Genomic DNA, 23,547 nt, shown 5'->3' with positions numbered 1-23,547 from the left:
CTATGCAGACAAAAAGTACACAATGCTTTCCCAGGAAGGGGAAGGTGCAGAGACAAGGGGGAGCAGTTCATCTGTAAAACCTGGACTCAACTGTCAAAATAGCCCACATAATGGAATCTTAACTTCAAAATCCTCATTTCAGATAGGAACATTTCCATTTATCTCCTTCTTCATGGTCTTAAAATGTAGCAACATAAAGATATTAAAATGGTATTTTCAGCACTATAAGTCTCCATTATTAATATTAGTTTATATCTACTGAAAAATTGTAAATTAACCCATAAAAATCTCATAGGTGACACAATGTCTTTATTCAAAGTAAAGCATGTCTCAGCTCTAACTTTTATTAGCTGGAAACAAGGTGCATTTCCAGGCTGGTATTGCAAATACATTTATCACCTAGATATTTTTATATTCAACTAGATTCAAGGTGGCCATAACCAAATATATTGCTTTAAATTTTCTTTCTAGAAGTTTGAAAAGTATGTATCTTTCTTGATACTTACTTCTGCTTCCCATTTTGAATGTTGATACAGTCTTTCTTTTACTTGATTGGATTCATTGATTAAGACATTTAATCTTTCTTCTACTGGAAGACTTTGGTTTTCACTCTGAGCTTGAAGATTTTTCACTTTGTCATACAATTGGTCTTGCACATTAATGACTGCCTTGTCCTTATTGTTAGCTTTGTTTTCAGCACCTTCCAGTTGCTGACCAAGCAACATGTTTTCATTTTCCTCTTGTGGTACTCTAACCATGTTTGCCATCTTTTTACTTTTTCCTGTAAGTCTTTCACACAGAACATTTTTAAGTTCTATTTCTCTAGCACTTGAAAGAACCACATCTTGCATTCTCAAGACCCTAGCAGAATCTGTATCTGTATTAGGGAGAAAACAAGATAGACATAAACGATATGAGTACTTTTTGCATATGAAGCACTGTATGCTTAACATTCACCCATTCATACACTGAACAAACATATATTGAGTGCCTACAAAGTGGAAGACATTATGCTCAGCTCTGCAGATAAAACAGACATCTGTTCTTATTTAAATGCTTCCAGTGTGGTGAAGAACAAAGACAAAGTAAGTGACAATTATAAACTCAGACAGATACTGTAAGAAAACTGAGTTCTATGATCACATAAGAAAAACTGATCTACACTGGGCCCAGGGAAGCTTTCTCTGAGCAAGAAGTGGCTACCTTGAGAAAGGAAGGATGGAAAAGAAGCGATCAAAATGAGAGAAGGAAAACATTCTATGGACTGTGGTGAAGCTCCGCTGCAATCTTGTTCCAGCCAACTTAGAGTAACAAGTGCTGGCTGTCCTTATTACCTGAAAGAACCAAAACCAAACAGGTAAGGTACATTAAACAAGGATTTTCAAGACAGTGGACCTTCAGGCAATGGAGACCAGGATCCTTGAAAGAAAGGAAACAAGTGAAGTAAGCCTTATGAATGCCCCAGCTCTCTGCCTTGACCCACGGTCCAGGCCATGAGTAAGGGAGGAAAAACCTCAGGTACAGTCTCCCACACTCCCTGAGTTGAGTTGATGAAACTGACAGTCTGGTAAAACCAAGGCAGACAGAGATCACGGGACAAAACACTGGAGAGGAGAGAGCAGCACAGGGAAAGAAACTGGGAGATCTGCAGAGATCCCCCGTGGGGTATTTAGCAGAGTAATGAACAGTGCATGTGTGCTAGGAAACTACCTAAGACCAAGGGGGGAAAAACAGTTAAAAGAAATAGAGGAAACCATGCCTGGTGTTCACACAGAGCCAGGAAGAGTGGCCATTCCCCTGAGCCAGGTTGCAAAAAAAATCATAGTAGAAACAAATAAGCAAATTAAAATTTTAAAAATATTTACAACTTTATCAAACAATGAAATACAGATAAAACTGGTAAAATAAGGAAAACCTGTATACTAAAAACTGTAAAATATCACTGACATAATTAAATACAACTTACATAAATGGAAAGATACCAAATATGAACTCAAAATGGAACATAGATCCAAATATTAATATAAGTCCTAAAAGCATAATACTTCTAGAATGAAGCACAGGAGAAAGTCTTTGTGATCTTTTGCTGGGCAAAGACGTTTTAGACATGACATAAAAAAGAAAATCTATAATTGAACAAACAGATAAATTGGACTTTATCAAAACTATAAACTTTTTCTGTTTAAAAGATACTATTAACAGAATGAGAAGTCAAGCCACAAACTGGGACAAAGTTCTTGCAAAAAAAAAAAAGACATTGTTAATAAAGTAAAAATATCCAAAAACTAATTTTTTAAGTGGCAATAGAAGTGAAAAAAAAGTTCACAAAGAAGTTATACAGATGGCCAATAAGCACATGAGAAGATGCTCAACATTATTAGTTATTAAGATAATGCATATTGAAACCATTATGATATGCACAGTACACACGCATCAGAATGCCTAGAAATTAAAAATTTTAAAAAATGGCAATACATGATGTTTGCGACAATACCGAGCAACTGGAACTGTCAGATACTGCTGATGGGAATGGAAAATTGTGGAAATACTTTGGGAAACAATTGAGTAGTGTCTTAATAAAAGAATATAAAGTGGTATGAGAAGACGTTTGCGTGTGATGAATGTTAACTACCTTGACAGTGGTGATGGTTTCACTTGTCTCCATATATGTCAAAAATTGTCAAATTGTATATTTTATATATGTGTTTATCGTATATTAATTATACCTCATGAAAGCTATTGATTATAGCGACAAGCATCTAAGACAGTGGCTGGGACACAGACAGAAAGAAGGGTAGAAAATAACGGAGGATAATGTTGGAGAATTGAGATTTTTAACGTTATAGCAATGAGAAATGATAGCTGTGTTTTAAGCAAGAGAGGACCATGATCAGATATTATTTTTCAAAATATATAATTATGGTTGAAGAGTAGACCACAGTTGGGGCAGCTAGGGTAGAAGAGGAAACAGTTTAAAGTTTATTCCAGTATTCCAGGGGGAAGTTAATGGAAACCTGCCCTTGAGTATAGGTTCAGTGGAAAAGAGAGTCAACAAAAAGACTATGAGGGCCATTCATACTGAGAAAAGCACACTAGAATTATAATAACTCTTCGGCTCAGGGTGTACAATATACCTTAGTTCTAACTCTACATTAACATAAAGTATATTTCTGGGATGAATGTGACTAAAATACATCAGTGCTATATGGTGCAGTGCTAAGCAATGGGTATATACATTACTAAAGGATACGGAAGAAGGCCTTAGATTTATACAATGGTTCTACCTTTACACTCCATTCCAAGCTGTTCAACAGGCAACATAAAATGCTGATAATAGGAGGAAGGCAAGTCATAATCCTCTGGGGCCATTTCAGATGACCAAGTTAAGTCATTATGGTCACCCATAGAATGTATTTGTTCTTTGACCTGCAAAATAAATAACACTACTTCAATACATCTCCAAAATACTCATAGCATAAACAAAATGTACAAAAGTGCTGGTTTTCCAACTTTTATGTAAGTAAAATCACAGGTTCTTCTAAAACGAACTGATTTTTGTTCAAAGGATACCTTTATCAATGGCTACTGCGTCTTAATCGCTTTTTCAAAGTAAACGTCTTTACAATAAAATATTCTCTATTTTCTTATTTTATGTTGTATAGTCTATATTCTAACCATAATACTTTTGATAATTTATTTTTAAATACCTTGTTCTTCTCCTTAGATGTTTGCTTTGCAGGCCTGGAAAAATAAAACAATTTCTTTCAGACAAATAATAAATATGTAAAATATAAAGAATAGCTAAAATTTTTTATACATAAAATGTCTAATTTTTATGTAATAAAATTCATATGTAAATTTATTTCTCCTATTGAAAAGATTAAGGGTAATATAAAATATAATAATTTTTACAAGGAAGTTTAAATGATAGAAAGTAATTTTAAAAGGTAAAGAAAATATATTAATAATATCATAACAAAGAATTAAATTTAGATCAAGCTTTCTGACATTCAAAGCAAAAGGAAAAACATGTTATCTGCATTATTTAATAGAAAGAAACATACCAGGGTATATTTATTGTTGTTATTCTCCTTTTCACTAAAAACAAGCTTTTACTGGCACTCAAACCTATTTGGGAAATAATACTTATGTCCTTATATGAGGGAAATCCCTTTTTGACCATGTTATTAGCTAGCTTATTCAGGACTTACTATACAGATACTTTGCATTATTTTAAGCACTGTGCACGCTGGAAACTCATTTTTGTCCTCACCATAATCCTGTGAGGTAGATAACACATTAAGTATTTCATAAAGGAAGAAGCTAGGCACAGAAAGGCCTTGCTCAAGCTCACACAGCTTGTCCATAGGCCGAGTGTGGTGGCTCCACGCCTGCAATCCTAGCACTCTGGGAGGTGGAGGCAGGTGGATCGCTCGAGGTCAGGAGTTCAAGACCAGCCTGAGCAGGAGTGAGACCCCATCTCTACTAAAAAATAGAAATTATCTGGACAACTAAAAATATATAGAGAGAAAATTAGCCAGGCATGGTGGCACGTGCCTGTAGTCCCAGCTACTTGGGAGACTGAGGCAGGAGGATAGCTTGAGCCCAAGAGTTTGAGGTTTTTGTGAGCTAGCATGACACCATGGCACTCCAGCCCAGGCAACAGAGTGAGACTCTGTCTCCACACACACATAAAAAAATCTTGTCCATAGCAGACCCAGCATTCAAACTCAAGGTTGCTGGCTCCAAAGCATGGGTTTCACCATATGCTGTGAAAGTAACACTTGTAAGCAAAATGTTTGTACCCCCATAATATCCTGAAATTAATTAAATAAATAAATATTTTTTAAAAGGTTAGAGGATAGCAGAGAAAACCATATTATCATTCCATTTCTGGCTAAAATCATATATAATGATTTCTGAATCTTGTAAATGTTTTCTCAAAAGGTTTTATACCCAGGCAAATTTGGAAACCTACTTTTAATAAACTAAAAATTTATTTTTTCTACAGAAAGTCATCAACAGGCATTCATTCATCTATTCAACTGTTCATTCATGCATTCAACAAATACTTATTCAGCACATAATACATATCAATGACACTGTTGGTACAAGGAAACTGTTTTTTATACTTTAGAACTTTATAATCCAGAACTAATAACCTGTAGTAGATAGTAAGAGTTTGTTTTTTTTTTGCACTTGAAGAAAAACCTCCCCTTCCCCCCAGAATCTAAATAATTATAAAGTTGACACATATACCTGATAATTTAGAGCACCTTACCAAATCATAGGTATTCGTTATGCTACTGGCAAAGGTACTGTAATATATACAGTTAAAAATGAATGTTTAAACTGTAACAAGTATGGCTTAAGTGTTTGTAGGTTTATAACTACACTTTTTAAAATCTATGTATTGTAGTTTAACTTTTAGGTCATCATTGGCATCTTTAATTATGTTAGACTATTTCATTTCTGAACCAATTCTGAAGAAATAACATCCTACTATAAAATCATACATGAATAGAACTTCTAAGGACAATTCATTTACTACAAATGGTCAAAACATAATGTATCAAGCTTTGTAGTGCTTAGACATGTAAACAAAATTAAATTTCACATACATGTCCTTCTCTACTGGATCATTCCCAACAGCATACAGATATACTCTCTAAAAGCTTCCAGTTTAAAATAAAGAAAGAAAACTCCCTTGAATCCCACATTCTTCTTCAGTTACCTCCCGTTTCTCCACTGCCTTTCCCAGGAACATTTCACTCGAGAGTTGTCTATGCTCTCCACTACAGTCAGGGTTCCATGGCGAACATTTATGAAACTGCTCCTTGTCCAAGTTCACTTGTCTTCATCTTAATTAATCATTCCACAGCATTGATACAGTTGAGTATTCTCTAGCTTTGGCAGACTACACTATTCTATTTCCAGTGAAAGTAATCACTGCTGACATTCTTTCACAAGGACATAAAGGACTTATAGATTTTATCTTCCTTCATTCTATTTCACTTCAAGCTCTGTCATTCACACCACCAGTTAGTAAACTGGCTTTCTCATACATTGCTCATCACAGATTCGTTTGAGGTCCATTTTTCATTTTCATTTTTCTTTACGTCCCTTATACTGCAATGCAGGATCAATACTTTAAAAAAACACATAAAAGAGATAATGTTTTCTAATAGTTATATTGACAATATAGAGACAATTTTTAGAAAATTAAGAGTCTTCTCCATTTCAATTCATTTATTAATTCAAAAAACAGTTATGAAATACCAACAACATGCAAGGAAATGTATATTCCCTGCTTCAAAAAACAAGTAAATTGCAATTATGATACAATGGGATACATAAGAGTGGATCTTTCAGCAAAGTTCTATCTGAGCACAACGAAGGCTTCACGGAACAGACAAAATGTAAAAGGAGCTTACCAGGCAAAAAGTAGGAGAAAGCCAACCTGCTTAAGAAAGAATGTGAGCACAGAGATTAGGGACAGGGTGTCTAGGTATTTCTTAGGAACTTGAAAGGAAAAGTATAAAAGACATAGAAGAAAATGATGAGAGGTGAATGATATGCCAACCTTGAATGCTACCCTGAAAGTCTGGAGCTCACTGCCTACAAGCAATGATTCTTAGGCACAGGGGCCATAATTAGATTTGTGCTATATTTTTGGTTTTCTGTTTAAATATGATAATGTTTCATTTCAAAAGCTATAAAATAGCATGAAGTACATACAACATGAATGTAAGGAATCGGGAAATATCTTGGGGGAAATCTTTACTTTTAGAATACTTATACTTCATTCTATAGTGTTTGAAAATGGTAATATTGTAATGAACTATAATTTTGTTTGAAAATAAAATAATTTATTGATTTTTGTATACTTTTAGCCTAGCTAATTGTAATGTAAATAGTTGGATTCACCAACAGAAAAGTGTATTTACCTTTTTTGTGCAATAAACAAATGTGTAAGAAAATCACTATCATATACCTATATACATTTACAAAGAAACTGAAATTTCCCACAAGAGATTATGTTAGGAGTTGAGCATGAGCCTCTAAAAATATCAAAAACAAAGATAAAACAGTCATAAAACAAATCATGTAGATAACTTCTCTGGTTAAGACTAAGCAGGCAAAAACAAAGTGGTAGGGGAAAATATCTTCCTGAGAGCAATTACTAAACAATTGCCCTCGACTCAAACTGCAAAAATAAGTCTACAATTCCAGAATAACAAAAAGTTTTCATTTTGAAAATAGTTCATAGAAGGCAACTTTTAAACAGAAAATGTCTGGTCCTCGTACTTAGAAAATGAGTGATCTGTAGCCATGGTAACAAGTAGGCACCCCCAAGTAGTTTTAAATCTAGTCAATCCATCAGTGACCACTGGCCTCATTCACCAATCAATGTCAGCCACTTGCTTCTGAAAGACAGCCCGTCAGACACAAACTCATTCCAATAAACATGCCTGGGAGTGCCCAGCACTCAACCACTGCATCACTCAAATAACCGTGCCAGTACAGATCATGTCAGCCTATGTATTCCTCTGAGAGGCCGCCAGTCCTCAAATGCCACTTCTCCCAAAAACCCCGTATAAGATCAGCAGCTGCTCTGTCAGAAGAAACTGTGCCTCACCAGCATAGCTCTCTTACTAGAGAAAGCATTAAATTCCAACTTTATCTTCTTCTTTCAGATATTGAAGGCTCATCATCCTTTGGAAAGAATTTTTTAAGTACATTAAATTTACCTCTCTTCTATTTCACTTTTCTTAATAAAACACAAATGGAGGCAGGGCACAGTGGCTCACGACTGTAATCCTAGCACTCTGGGAGGCCGAGGCAGGTGGACTGCTCGAGGTCAGGAGCTCGAGACCAGCCTCAGCAAGAGCGAGACCCCATCTCTACTAAAAATAGAAAGAAATTATCTGGCCAACTAAAAATATATATAGAAAAAATTAGCCGGGCATGGTGGCACATGCCTGTAGTCCCAGCTACTCGGGAGGCTGAGGCAGGAGGATTGCTTAAGCCCAGGAGTCTGAGGTTGCTGTGAGCTAAGCTGATGCCACAGCACTCACTCTAGCCTGGGCAACAGAGCAAGACTCTGTCGCAAAAAAACAATAATTAAATAAAAAATAAAACACAAATGCAGTTTGCAATTCCTTTGATCTGTCTTACTATATTTAAAACGATCATAATTACAGTAAAAGAATAAATACTGAGTAAACACATTATTGGGCTTTTCTTCCTAAATGGAAACAAATTAATAGACAGAATATAGCTTATTAGAAATATACAAAAGAATCCAAAAAATGCATAATTGCCAAGTAAAATTGTCACAATGAAGCCATGTCACACTTTTTTATTCACAATTTTTTTAATATTCTACTCGAAAAAATAAGTTCATAATGAAATAAAATAGCATTTATGCAAAATATTTGTATATGTGCTTATGTTCATATTTTTAATGAAGGGATTTTGGCTTTTACAAATCTTGCAGTGGAATCTAGTATTGCTCACAAAAATGAAAATCCTACTCTACTAAATGATCCCTAAAATATTTCTAACTTTATTTTTTTTAATTCAGGATAGCATGGAGGTACAAACATTTTTGTTACATGTAATGCATTTGTCTCACCCAAGCCAGGGCTACAAGCCTGCCCTTCCCCCATACAGTCCGCTCTGCTTCCATCAGTTGTGGGTTCATCCCCCCAACCCTCCACATGACCAGGACCCAATGAGTATTACTACCATGTGAGCACCTTAGTGTTGAACAGTCAGTACCAATTTGATGGCAAGTACATGTGGTGCATGTCTTTCCATTCTTGTGATTTTAAATGAGAATTAGTCTGATGATTAAAACAATACCCACAGGGTAAACTCCATACACTGTTAATACAATTCTATGGAGTAGCTCCTTACTACGTTACATGCTAGGCTGCTTTCTAGGCACAGGGCATATGGCAGTGAACACACAAATGTCCTATCATGAAAGTGAAGGAAACACACAATGACAACAAACAGAATAGATGGGCAAACTACATCGCATATTAGAGGAGAAAAGGTAAAGCAGGTTAATGAAATGCTTATGTGTGGGAGAAGAGGGATGGTGGAAGTGTTAGCATGTCTAGAAAAGGCCTTGCTGAGAAAATGGTTGTTAAGGAAAGAACTGAAGGAATAGACAAAAAGTGGCCAGGAAGCTATCTGAGAGAAACCATTTAAAATAGAGAGAACCACCAAGTACAGAGGTGTGCCTGGACAATTTAAGAACAGCAAGAAGTTCAGTGAGACAGTAGCAGAGCTAAAGGGATAGAAAAATGAAAAATTAAGTCAGAGGTACTAAAGGTCAGATCATGCACAGCATTTTAGGTATTAGGAGGAATGGTGACATATACTCTGGCTGAAAAGGGAGGCAATGGGGACATTCTGAGCAGAGGAATGACATCATCTGACTTGTTTTAATAGGAGCAATGGGTTAAGCATTGATGGAAAGAGGATTAGGAAAAAAAGACCATTTAGCAGTGTGTTACACTCATCTAGACAGCAGATGGTGGTGGCTTAGACAGGCAAGTGGTGAATGGCTTCTGCACATATTTTGAAGGAAGACCTGACAAGGTGTGCTGAGAGATTAGATATTAGATGTCAAAGACGAGAGAGAGGGGGGGGGTGTCAAGGATTACCCCAAGGTCTTTGTCAGAGTAACTGGAAGCGTTGCCATTAACTCAAGTAGGAAAGACTCCATGAGGGGGAGGTATGAGGAAGAACATCAGTAGCTCAAATTTGGGAAAAGTTTTCAATTAGCAATAATCGCACCTCAGATAAACCTCCTTGGCTATGATACTGCCACTGCACAAAGCTCAATTTTCAACCTGGTAATTTTGTGATACCTAACAGCTACCCAAAGAGAGGGGTCAAGTAGGCAGTTTGGGATATAGGTCTGGAATTAAGGAAACCATTAGCACACACAAGGTAATAAAAGTCATGAGAAAGAAGATTGAGGACTGAGCCCTGTGACACTTCAATGTGCAGAAGGTGGGGTGTGAGGGCAAGCACACAAAACAGACTAAGATGGATGAACTAGAGAGGAAGGAGGAAAAACCAGGAGTGATATCCTGAAAGTCAAGGGAAAAAATGATTACGGAGGAGAGAGCTTTTCACTGGGGAAAAGACTGCTGATAGGTTCTGTAAAATGAGGTCTAAGAAATTATATCGAGATTTATTAAAGTGAAAATCAGTGGGAACTTTGAGAAAACCAACTTTGCAGTAGTGGTGCAGGTGAAAATTGCTGGAATGAGTTCAAGAATGAATGGAAAAGAAATTCAAGTCCATGAGCAGAGACAGTTTTTTCAATACCATCATACCTAAGTGGCCTGATCATGGATGCTCCAATGTTCTTCTTGTTTAGCTATATATTTCAATCACTATACAATAATTATATAGTATATTTTCACACTTTATAGGTTGCAAAATTATATACATATGGCATTTTAAGAATGCCAGACCAAGGTACTAAGTAATGGATTCGCAATAATTATAGAAATACAAGACACCTTGAACATTACTCAATTATATAAGCTGATTATCATTTTGCTCATACTTATAAAAAAAGACCACAGAAAGACGAAAATGTTCAAGAGCAGTATTTTTGCCTTTAGAAAAATGATCCAACTACAAGATATTTTACACTCATCAAATATACAAAGCAATCATCCCTACTAAAATATTGATTCAACGACAGGAATAAAAGGAGAAAATGCAGAAAATAATCTCATTTTTAAACTGAATTTTTGTAAGTTACGTAATGTGAAGTCACTGTTGAAAATATGGTGGGATGCATACTGACACATGTTATCTTTTTTAAAAAAAAGGTTAATGGCATGCAGTTAGGGTATCTTTAAAAACAAAATTCACTGCTTTAGGAGCACCTTGGTTTTGGCACAAGGGTCGGCAAATTAGGGGCCTTGGGGCCAAGTCAAGCCTACTGTCTGTAAGTAAAGTTTAACTGGGACACTACAATGTCAATTCACTTACTGTCTATGACAGTTTGTGGACTACAACAACAGAGACCCTGTGGTTCACAAAGCCTAAATCATTTACTATCTGGCTTTCTACAGAAAGAGTTGGCCAATACCTGGTTAGTAGATTAAAGATCCTTTGATGTATTTTAGTAAGTTTTACCCAAAATATGGAAATGTTTATACGGAATATAGATATGCAATCCTTTGGCAATATCTGGATTAATGTGACGGTCCAATAGGTCAGCATTCACACATTGAGAACAAAAAGCCAACAACTGAATAACTAGCAGTTTTCTTGCGAACAAGGTAGAGCTGCAGTGTAGCACGTGGCTTCCTTTTGAACCTCAGCAGATATTACAAGAATTCTAACACAATTTGCTTAAGATATGTCATGAAACTAAACGTTTTAAATATCTGTCAACTGTGAAATAATCAGTACACTATAGATCCAACCTCATTGTTTCAATGGTTGCATATGACATTATGATATGGATATGACGATGTAACTATTTCCTTATTGAATGGTATTTAGACTTTCTCTAAGTTTTTGATATGATGATGTTACAGTAACTATCTTTAACATACATATACATGTATATACTTAACGCACTTGTATAAATATTCTTAACACACACATATCATGTATCCTTAACATATGCTATCTGCCAGGCATGGTGGCTCATGCCTGTAATCCTAGCACTCTGGGAGGCCGAGGCAGGAGGATTGTTTGAGCTCAGGAGATAGATACCAGCCTGAGCAAGAGCGAGACTCCCTCTCTACTAAAAATAGAAAGAAAATTATATGGACAGCTAAAAATACATATATAAAAGTTGGCCAGGCATGGTGGTGCATGCCTGTAGTCCCAGCTACTCGGGAGGCTGAGGCAGGAGGATTGCTTGAGCCCAGGAGTTTGAGGTTGCTGTGAGCTAGGCTAACGCCACAGCACTCTAGCCCAGGCAACACACCGACACTCTGTCTCAAAAAAAAAAAAAAAAAAAGAAAATGCTATCTATGTATATATTGGTTTCGTGTATGTTATGTATAACATAGAATAAACATACTTAACTTGTGTTTATGTGTGTTTACACAAGTCATGTTTTCCTGTAGGATCTAGTCCCAGATCTGAAGCTTTTGTTAGGTTAAAGGAGTGACATATCTGAAATGTTGATACTTGCTACCAAATCGCACTTCAGAAAGAAGTTACCAATTTCATTTACCAACAGTGTATGAGAATGCATTCTCCTCATATTTGCCAACACTGCTTATCTTTTTCTAACAAAATGCCAGTATGATTGAAAAATATGTTATCTCATTGTTAATGTGCATTTCTCTGATCACCAAGTAAGGTTGAATATACCCAAGAAATGCATAAAATTTGTTAATGATGAATATTGGTCTAATTAGAATTAACTGTATTGTACAATAAAATTATCTACTGTTAAATATTGCTACAGGCTTACCTATCACACACTTCTTTCTCCATCCTAGGAAACTGCCCACTTTCAGTTTTCCTACTCTTTCTTTCTGGAAGTAATGCATCATCGTCACCGTCATCAGCAGCACCATCATATAGGTTTTCTGATACTGCCATTTTATTGCTTTTGTGCTTCTCTCTTTCATTGACCTTTAATGAAAGTTTGATAGTAAGAATAATTATTACTTTGTCAATAAAAATAATTTTTTCTCTTTTCATTGATTTTATCCCTTGACTCACCTTAACTGTCATATTTTTAATCATTAAATATTTTGTGGTTACTTTAATTGTATTATTACACATAGTTATAATTATAGTATTATTGAAATTTTTATAAAGTGCAGTTCATTTGTGTTTGACTGAAAAAAAAACAGAATTTTCTAAAATTTCTACAAGGGCCCTTTTTTTTTAATTTTTCTGTTATTCACCTCCACTCTTCTCTGGCTAATAGGAATTTCCACCCCCAGAAACAGAAAGGAAAAGACAAAGACACAAAACATGTCTTCTTCTGTCCTACCGCCTGCATTTTACATTCAATAGCCAGATTTAGAGGATGCAACACTGTAAGGCTTCAGGAACAGAAAGGAAGCTTTCCCTTTTCTGTAGCAAGTTAATCTTTTGCTCACTGCCTTTTATCATTCTTTTTTCATTTGGATACAGAGATATCAAAAAATGAAGGTACTCACTAATATATATGAACCAAGTTTGCCACAACACAAGTAGCAGAGTGCAACTGCTGAGTTGCTAGCGTGGAGTTCTGAAAAATGAGATGCTTCTGAAATTTCACATTCAGTAACCATAAAATTTTATAGCTGGAGGATGTACAGTATAAGTAACTCAATGTACAGAACTCACACTTTCCACTTTGGGGTGAAATACTAAATTTTTGGCTGAGGATTTTTCTACTTCTATGATAGAATTCATACATGTTAAATCTTATACCTTATTAGCAATATAATGTAAAGGTTTGATTCAACAAACATTTGAGACTGCTGATTTTAAAAACTATGTGGAAGTATGTGTATTTCTGGTCAACAATATTTAAAGTGGTCATGGTGGAATTATAAGTTCCAACAGTTTGAGTCAAACAGATAAACCTTGCATACATAAAAGCACTTTAAACAGATGCGTTTGGCTGGGTGTATTCGTTGCAATTCTCAAGGTTAGACACATATTAATGTCTTTTCAGTCACTGCTTCCTTCCCATTCCATTTTCATTTTATTGTTCAAATAAATGAACTCCTCTTTAAGATACCAAAGGGTGAAAAAACCCTAGACTTTATTACATACTTTTATTAACTTATTTTACATTTATTCTTGTTCAGAAGATTATGTGGTATATGGATAAATGAGCTTCCCGGTCCATATGCCACTTGGAAGAGGGGTGATACAGAAACTTAGGTTGATTAAGGAATAGTGATTATGAGAACATTACTCTGAACTCCTATCATTTAGATAACAGACATAATCTATTTCTACATACAATTGTATCTTTAGATAACTCCATTTTACATATGAGCTTTTTATAATTAGAAAATTAGAATGGATCAGGTAATTGATGAAGAGAAAATAGAAAGAGTAGCACTTCAGTGCTTTTTCTAAAGATTGCTAACTGGGGAGTGTGACACTAAATTACTAGGAGCCAAAATCAACGCACCCATTAGAAAGAAAAGCAATTTCTTACATTTTAATTCAAATCGTATGCCATAATATGACAATGTCATGAATCCAGATGGACGATCTGTTTAAGACTAGTTCTAATACAGTCTTCCTTAGAGGAGAAGTTTCAGAGATGGGGCTGAGATCAGATGGGGGGGGGCTTGCAGAGTGGGTGCAGGTGTTAAAGTAAATAACCCTTAGGCAGGAGCTAACTAGAGGGGCTGTTCACCACAGGCAAGAACCAGCTTCAGCTAGCTTGTCATTATTCTCTCTGTCATTTTACATGAACTTTGGCCAATGTAATGTTATTTACATTGTGGTTTTAAAATTGCTCCACCCCTAAAATCAACCATATAAAGTATTAAAATGTGAGTGAACCCAATTTTAGGAATTACTACCAAAATTCTTAGTACAAGTCAGTCTGTTAGTTACGAATATTCCTTCCCTCAATTAGTAAGACTTGAAAACACCAAAATTCACTTCCTCCTGAAGCGGATGCTCTTTTCAAGCCTCCCCACTCTTACTCTTGAGAGAGTGCACCATTGCTTCATTCAACAAAAAGCTTCTTGCTTGTATTATGTGATCCATCTGGAAATTCTTTTCCTGAGGCCACTAACAGTCTAACATCCGCTAATGACAGTGACTTTTAAAATGTAATAATATTTCATGATTTCCCACATTAAAACAAATTAGAAAGTTCTTTGTGCCCTAACACCAGAGGTCCCCTTCTTAGAGGTATGATTCTCTTAACAGACAGTAGAGATGACTTTATGACCCCATTCTCCCCCTGGACATAGACTATGAAGTCAATCAGAGACCATAAGACAGAATAAATCTTTAACCATGGCATTAATGATTGACAATATAAAACTGAAAATTTTGAGCCACTAGCAATGGTTACTCCTTTGACATGAATCCAACTCATTGGCCATCACTGTTAAATTGCTCATAATTTCTATTGCTTATAATTCAATATTTGATGTCACCCTCTTTATCATGTAAGGAGGTTATAAAAATGGAAGAGCAAACAAAATTCTCAAATACATTTGCCTGAATTCCAAGGTAAATATTAGCTATAAGTTACTAGATATTCTAAGAATATTTTAAGTTTTATAACTATTTTAAATGCTTTAAAATTATAAAATAGTAAATCATGAACTATTTATTCTAAAAGCTTAGTCCAGGTGCATTATTAAAAAAATGATGTTGGAGCATGGGCAATATACATAACCTAAACTTTTGTACCCCCATAATAAGCTGAAATTTTAAAAATGATGTTAAGTCAGAAATTTAGATTTCAATCTTTACATACCTGTGGCTGATTATTTTTACTTTCTTCGTGCCTTTCTTGCTCATCCTCCGATGTCACTTCTAGGTCTTCTTCTGCTAACAAATCCACACATTGAGTTAAAATGGACTACTTAGAAGAGTGAGGTAAGAGGCAGTCTTTATAGAAATAGATAGAAAATAACATTTTTATTGTATAAATTGAGAGTTTAAAGGAAGTTAAATCTGCGATACAATATTTCTTGAAGAAATACTTCTAATTAAAAACAAAAAACCTTCAACAAACCACTTCGGGAGACACCAGATGTCACCTGGTCCCCGGCATACAACATCTCAAAGATTCGTTCACAAATTCTATTAACTATTAGCTATTTTTATCAACTCAATAGAAAAGTGGGCATAGATCTGTGTGAACATGCTGATCAATGAGAGGAAAAGGGATCATTAATCAGTGGAGAAAATCATGACCCTGAGAGGATAGCCATCAAAGCTGACGGTAGAATGCTACAGCATATCTTAACACAAGCCATCAGAATTAGCTGTACCATTATACTATAATTATTTATCATGTCCTTCAATTTATCCTATGATTTAGGAAGTACGCAGTTGCAATGCAGTTGAGTTGAGAGTATAATTCATCTCTCATCAGAAAAAGTATTCTGATCAGCTTGGATTCATTGGTAGAATGCTAGTTAATGAAAATATTAATTTTTTATATTAGTTATATGGGCTACTCGTATGCCTACATTTCTTGTATCCTCTGGATTAGTCATCTTAAACTTTCTTGATATACTTATGCAAGAAGCCACAACAACACATCTAAGAAAAAATGCATAATAAGTTTTCAATATTGAAATAACAATTTTAGAATTTAAGGAATGAACTTTATAATTTGCTTTCTTTCTAAAATTAGTTTGGTTACCATGTAGTCTTTAAAAGACTTTTATGTGGGGGGAGGGGATGGAGGTATGACTACATGGTGAATGCCAGGCGCACTGTCTGGAGAATGGACACGCCTGAGTCTCTGACTCAGGGGGATGGGCGGGACACGGACAATGTACATAACCTGAGCTTTTCTACCCCCATGAAGAGCCGAAATTTAAAAAAAAAGATTTATTAAAAAAAATTGTAAAAAAAATAAAAGACTTTTATGAAATAATTATCTTACCAAAAATTCAGCTATGTTAAAAAAGCAGCTGATGCGTCTGTATTTAAATTAATCTCATTTGATTAACTAATATTAATACAACATGTATATTTGATGGCTGACAGCTATGGGGAGGAAAATTAAGTTACTATTGTTCACTCCCTCCTGCTTCCAGTAACCTTTAGAGCAGCAACAATCTAAGCTTCTGTTTGAGTGTGAACATTCTGAAGTCATCTGAAATCCTCCCAAGTTTCCTCATCAACTCCAAAATCACCTTCCTAACTTCTTTCTTTCTTCCCTCCTTCCCCCTCACAATCCTTCTTCCTTCACAACAGTCATCTGGAGATCTGTGGTCCTTATTCTACCCCTTCTACATTTTTTGATGTATTATTCCCACCACATCTTTCCTCTTTATTTAGCAGTAGTATCTTACATCTCTAATTTCTCCTTCCTCATCACTTGGCTCCTTCCCCTCTGGCTACAAACATGCTCAGACATAAATAAATAAATAAATAAATAAATAAATAAATAAATAAATAAATAAATAAATAAATAAATGTTTTCCCCGATCCTGTAATGTCTAAACTGTTATCCAATGGCTCCTCTTCCAGATTTCTCTAAAAGGAAGTCTATACCCAAGGACCACCAGCACCAGCATCAGGTCAGAACTTATTAGAAATACGGAATCCCAGACCTGCTGACTCAGAGTGTGCATTTTTAACAAGGTCCCCAGCTGACTGATGAAAGTTGGAGACGCTCTGGTCTACACTGAGTGTGCTTCCACCTTCCTCTACCTGAACTGACCCTTTTGGAATCTAGCCTCCAGTTCCTCCCTATCATGTCACCCAAACTGAAACTGCATTACAAGTCATAATGTTTCAAATGTGCTGTTTATCAGCCTCTACCTTCCCTGATCTCTCCATAACTGACCCTACTCTCTTCTTCTTTCCAATGCTTTTATTTTGAACTGTATAATTCTATCCTATGAAGTAACACCGTTTCATACCACACTGAATTATACACATGCATCGCTGACTATATATGCTTCCATTCCTCTGTAGGACAGAAAATGTAGTTCTACAGGTTCATGTGCCTCAATCCTTCATACCTTCCCAACAGTGAGGGAGATAAGAAGAGTGAGAAATGTTTGCTATATTTCTCTGACACACTGTGGTATTGGAAGCTCACTTTCTATTGGTCCCACCTTTCTAACACTCTGCTCTTCCTTTTTCTGAAGAATTATTTTAGTTGAACACCCTTGATTACATATGCCTGCTTCTTGATGCTGGATGATATTTTTTGGATTGTAGAATATTATCAGTGCACATGTTTTTAAATAAACAGTCTTTTAAATGACTTTCTTTTAATAAAATATGGTTCTTACCTTCTACTTGTCCATTGGCTGTATTTTTTTGTTTGTTAACTTCAGACCCACATAAATCACCACCATGATTCTGTGGAAAATTCAGGGAGATACTCTGTAAAAAGTAATATCAATAATGAGTTTTAATTAAAAAAATAACAATGAGTTCCATCAAGATTTCATAATCACATTCTTAAAAATATCTGAGTTTCCTATTTTAAAAGCAATTAGATTTAAAAATAAGAGAAGCATGTATTGAAAATCAAAAAACATTTCAATAGGGAACCTCACATATGTTATCTAGATCAAGCTTACCTTTTATCTATTTACGGCTATTGACTCTGAAAACCAAGAATGGATGAGAAAGGGAGTATATTCACAGACAAAATATTAATGGGTATGCACATTTCAACAAGGAAGTAACTTCAAAATACCTAACTGTGTTTTGCAATCCCCACCAAAAATAAGAGAGTATTTAAAAAATATATTTAATACACTTACTGTAATAATTAGGTAATTAAATATTTAACATAATTTTAGCTATAGAAATTTTTAGTGTTAAAATAAGATACTTAGCATGCTAAGAAACATCAGCATATGTCAAGTTCAGGATGAATAGCTCATTTAACAAGCTGTGCTATTTTGGAAACAAGGGCTTGCAGATACCTAATATATTTTAATAAAATTTTTACTAAAAGTATGAATGTTTGAATAAACTGATGAAGTAGTAAGAAAAACATTTCTTTATGTCATATTTCAATAAAACCAAGCAAATGTTAGAGATGTAAAAAGTAAAGTAAGGAAACATTAGAGATAACCAAACTAAATCTTTCACAATGAAAAATAAACTTCAAAAAAGAATAGTAAGGCCGGGGGTGGTGGCTCACGCCTGTAATCCTAGCACTCTGGGAGGCCGAGGCGGGTGGATCGCAGGAGGTTAGGAGCTCGAGACCAGCCTCAGCAAGAGTGAGACCCCGTCTCTACTAAAAATAGAAAGAAATTATCAGGCCAACTAAAAATATATACAGAAAAAATTAGCCGGGCATGGTGGCGTATGCCTGTAGTCCCAGCTACTCGGGAGGCTGAGGCAGTAGGATCCCTTAAGCCCAGGAGTTGAGGTTGCTGTGAGCTAGGTTGACGCCACGGCACTCACTCTAGCCTGGGCAACAGAGTGAGACTCTGTCTCAAAAAAAAAAAAAAAAAAAAGAATAGCAAGCCTTAATAAATAGGGAAGAATAAGAATATTTATTCATGAAGCATCTGAAATGTGCCGGACACTGATTTCCACATTTTTTCCTATACTTAATAACAAGAAAAATGAGTAGGATGGTAGTTATCCCACTTCCTGGTCATTCCGGGAAGTTAAGGGTAAAATGAAGAGATGTGATCCACTAAGCTCTCCATCCAGAATGTTCTCCTAGACTTTTGGATGGCTGGCTCCTTCTCTAGTCATGTGAAAGTGAGCAGCTAAAATGTCACCACCCTCAGAAAGATCTTCTCTGACTACAGAATTCTACTCCCACTTCCATCCCCATCCTAACTACAACTTACCTCAATATTTTCTAAACAAACCGTTTGTTTCATTAATATGCAGAACTTATAGTGATCTATAAGTCTTTGTTGTTTACTTATTTTTCTGTTCCTACTCCTATAGCATAGTCCCTCATCTTGTATTTTCAATGTCTTACTGCTCAGTATGTAGTTGGCACTCAATAACAGACATTTAATCAATGGTGAAACATTTAAAATCCCCTCAGGAAGGTCTCAAGCATCAAATCACTATATTCCTATAGGACATCTTTAGTAATACTCTGCTCAAACTTAACATAACCCAAATTAGGAATCCATATGCCTGTTATAACTTCCATTCTGTTCTTAGCACTACTGCCTTCTGTTTTGCAAAAAGTACTTGCAAGCTTTATTAAGTCACTGAATATCAGTGTAATCATTTGGTCCTCCATTGGTATAAACACTCTCCAGTTTACAAAATGTTTTCACATTTTTTACCATATTGGTTCATTACACATTCTTAAGGAATAGATGTCAGTACCATGTTTTCGAAGAAGGTCCCTGATATCTGAATAGAATAAATCATTACTTTCAAGATTCCATGGCTAGTAAGTGACAGTACCAGGACACTAACATGTCTTCCACTCAGTGCTGGTGCCACCGTGCAGCAGCTCTTCTATCATCAGACCCTTCCCATCTCTTTCCACAGTTGTCACCTTAATGTACGGTGTCATTATTTTATACTTACACTAGTACAAACATGGGTGCCACAAAAATATCCAATGTGTTCTATTTTTAAAAAGGAATTCTACTTACTAAAACAGCACTAAACCAAACTGTTACTACAGTCCTACATATTTACTGTTCCCATACCTTTCTCCTTCTCCTGAAATGTTGCTTGCAGATCTATACCTGACAACCCAATTACACTAACACCTTCAAGTTATGGATATTATCTTTTTATGTTCCAAGTTGGAAAATGCAATAGTCCAGATGGTTTCTCTCTGAATATCATTAGGACTTTCACACATCTAATGATTCATTTGACCACAGGTTGACCTGGAATAATTCTTTAGATTGTAGATAAACATAACATCGGAACCCAAACTGATTCCTGTTCTAAGCCTTATTTTTTTGCACTATACTATAGTAGTTTCTTAAATGAATCCCACAAATGAGCAGAGTTGTACTATGTAATAATAATCACCTTTTTAATTATGAGCTGAAAATATAAGAAAATAATTTCTTATGGGCATATGCAGAGGTGAGAATGTAAAGTCAAAACATCTCCTTTTAGGTTTTAACATCATTTGATACTTATATTTTAAAATAATAACAATAGGCGGTACCTCCAAATCCCGAGGTGATCCTGCATCTTCATTTTGTCCAGGTCCCAATGCAGACATCTTGTCTAAAACGTTATTCACAGATACATTCATGAGAACATTTTTAATGTAAATTTTAAATTCATATACAAGTCTATCACCATTCATTTTTATTTCAATAAAATAAAATTAATAGCAAAAATAATTTCAAGGTTGAACCAGTTTTAGGAAGAAAAATTAGATGGTATAAAGAAAGACAGCACAAGAAAAATATTTAAAAGAAATGAATAATATACTTGGGTCTACATACTTTCAATGTTTTTTTCATGATGGCATTTAAAGATCAAACATTGTCAAGGGTATTCACTAACTCACCACTTCTGTTATTTGTGTGCACACATATGAAATTGACAATATTTTTTTGCTCTCTTGGAGCATTTTCAATAATACCAATACCATTTTCCTTTTGTCCGGATACTGGCTTCGTTGTTTCATCCTATTAAAAAAAAAATCCCAACTTCAGAAAACATTGCACTTATTATTCACTCACTCACTCAGTCAGTAAGACAATAAACATTTACTGCGTCTGTCAAATCATAGGCACTATCCTGGGAGACACTGATAAGATTCAAGAGGAGGTTGAGATGCATGAAATGTATGAGATATATGAAATCAGATAAATGAAAGAAAGACAGAAAAGAATAATTCACTGCTGACAGTAAGAGTACAAAGGAGAGAGCAGTGAGTTCTACCTGGGAAGCACAGGAAATGCCTCCAAGGTATATGGCCATATTATGAAAGACAGACAAAGTGTTGGAAAAGGACCTAAAGGGTTTTTAGACAGGGCAGTGTGAGAAAAAGGATGACTATTTGTAAAATGTACTTAGATATACGAAACTGGGTAGAAGTTAGTAATGAAAACCTACACAGAACTCTGAAATTTTGAAAATGAATACAAGAGGAGGAAAAAATATGATTCAATTTTTCAGTTATACCTTTTAATATTTGAATGATATGAGATACAATAGTATTAATATGTGAAAGTATTTATTTCTTGAATATTATGGTAATATGCACTGTTAAATTGAATAAAAAAATTTAATTCTAAAATGCCAATTTAAGATGCTGCAAGATTATTTTTAAAACTAATCTTAAAATTTTAAACTGTAGAGGAGAAATGCTTATGTGATGCAGAATTATGAGGTATTTCTAAGTACTACCATCATGTAAGAAAGAAACATAAAATCCTCCACTAAGTTTCACATGGTTTTCTTACTCCCACGTAAGCAACATACTCATAGCTGTAATTTCGTATTCACATTATATAAGAAGGTAGTTAAAAATTGGGGATATCATCTATTATAAAGAAAATAAAGCTATGATTACCCAAATTGAAGATTTAAAAATCTTCAAACACATCTACAATTGTCAATCAGGCCCCAATATTCACATGAGGAGTGGAGAGAGGACTACAAAAGCAAGTCTACAGGATTTCTCAGTTTTACAGATGAACACACATTTATGTGCAAAGTATAACAACTATCAATACTGAACTTGATAAAGCTTCCTGAGAATAATATAAAATGTCCCCAATGCTGGAGATATTTTTCAAGGTAAAAAATCATCTTCCAGGGATGACTGTGTATACTCTGTTGGCAGGTGCCCCTTCTTTATAATTCTATGATAATAAGTAGGTTATTGTAGAGAACAATGATCAATTATGATTGCATTTATGTGATGTATACATAGGTGTGTCCATTATATGGAGAAATTATTGGTACAAGATAAATCAGAATACCTCCAGAAATAAATAATTGTTACCTTTATTTCTTCAAGAGGGTTAGTTCTTATTTAATGGATACAGATTAAGAACCTCCTTCATATAACCAGAAATTTTAATTTTGATTAATAAAAGGATCAAATAAAATGCTTATTCCTTTCTCTCACTCTATTCTCAAACAGATCTAAAATGGCTGTAAAGATTGAATGAAACAGTAAGATAAATTAGTTAAGTAAGTTATGGATACACAAAAGACAAGTTAGAAACCTTAAAGAAAAAATGAAAGAGTCAAAAATTAATAATTCATAAAAATCAGATAAGGCCTAAAATATATTTCACTTTGCATTATCTGGAAACATGGGTTTTACTTGATTAAATATAAGATTACTTCAATAATTTTTTTTAAAATGATGATTAAATTTTTCCTTTTAAATTGTTTTTAATTGATATATAAAAGATATACATATTTGAAGGGACATGTGGTTTGATACATTCATAGAATCTCAGTGTAATTGGGATATGTGACATGTTAAATATTTGTCTTTTCTTTATGGCAGAATCATTTCAACTTTTCTCTTACAGCTATTTTTAAATGTACAATATATTAATTTTAATTATACTCACCCTTACCTTCTCTTTTCTTTTTTCATAAAACCATCTATAAGTCATTCAAAAGAAATTGAGCCTCTTTTTCATTGCCTTTCTTTTCTTAATTTGCATGAAAATAATTGCTAACATATAGAGGGTTGCTGCTCTCATTTAACTCATTTCTGTTGTCTTTTCATAATACCCTGTCATCTTGACTCTCTTATTCAAACTTTGCATTCATCTTGCCCTTTGTCAGTGAATTCTTCCCCTTCTTCCCCCTCCTCATTTCCCTATCTGTTGAGCTGTTCTTTTGGGTTGCTTTATAATTCCTTCCTTCCACAATTTCTAACCTATAATGATTTACTCCCCTCAACTTTTACAAATCCCAATCCTGTAC

The 23,547-nt window shown here is 34.8% G+C and overlaps 1 protein-coding gene and 1 pseudogene across 1 annotated transcript in view; both read right to left on the bottom strand.

The window, feature by feature from the left end:
* The window catches only part of LOC123627649 (ankyrin repeat domain-containing protein 26-like), a 35,734-nt gene extending 14,789 nt beyond the window's left edge, over positions 1–20,945 (bottom strand). The window contains exons 1-7 of the mRNA XM_045537322.1: positions 20,807–20,945; positions 17,970–18,063; positions 15,464–15,534; positions 12,479–12,642; positions 3,708–3,741; positions 3,285–3,426; positions 507–877 (exon numbers count right to left, since the gene is read on the bottom strand). Coding sequence (XP_045393278.1) covers positions 507–877; positions 3,285–3,426; positions 3,708–3,741; positions 12,479–12,642; positions 15,464–15,534; positions 17,970–18,063; positions 20,807–20,896 — 966 coding nt within the window. The 5' untranslated portion in view covers positions 20,897–20,945. The remainder of the gene's footprint in view (positions 1–506; positions 878–3,284; positions 3,427–3,707; positions 3,742–12,478; positions 12,643–15,463; positions 15,535–17,969; positions 18,064–20,806) is intronic.
* LOC123627794 lies at positions 9,775–9,858 on the bottom strand (annotated as a pseudogene).
* Positions 20,946–23,547: the final 2,602 nt, after the last annotated feature.

Source organism: Lemur catta, chromosome 26 (genome assembly GCF_020740605.2).
Source record: "Lemur catta isolate mLemCat1 chromosome 26, mLemCat1.pri, whole genome shotgun sequence".
Classification (NCBI taxonomy): Eukaryota; Metazoa; Chordata; class Mammalia; order Primates; family Lemuridae; genus Lemur; species Lemur catta.
Note: the sequence above shows the minus strand (reverse complement) of the source record. Positions and strands in the feature narration are given on the sequence as shown.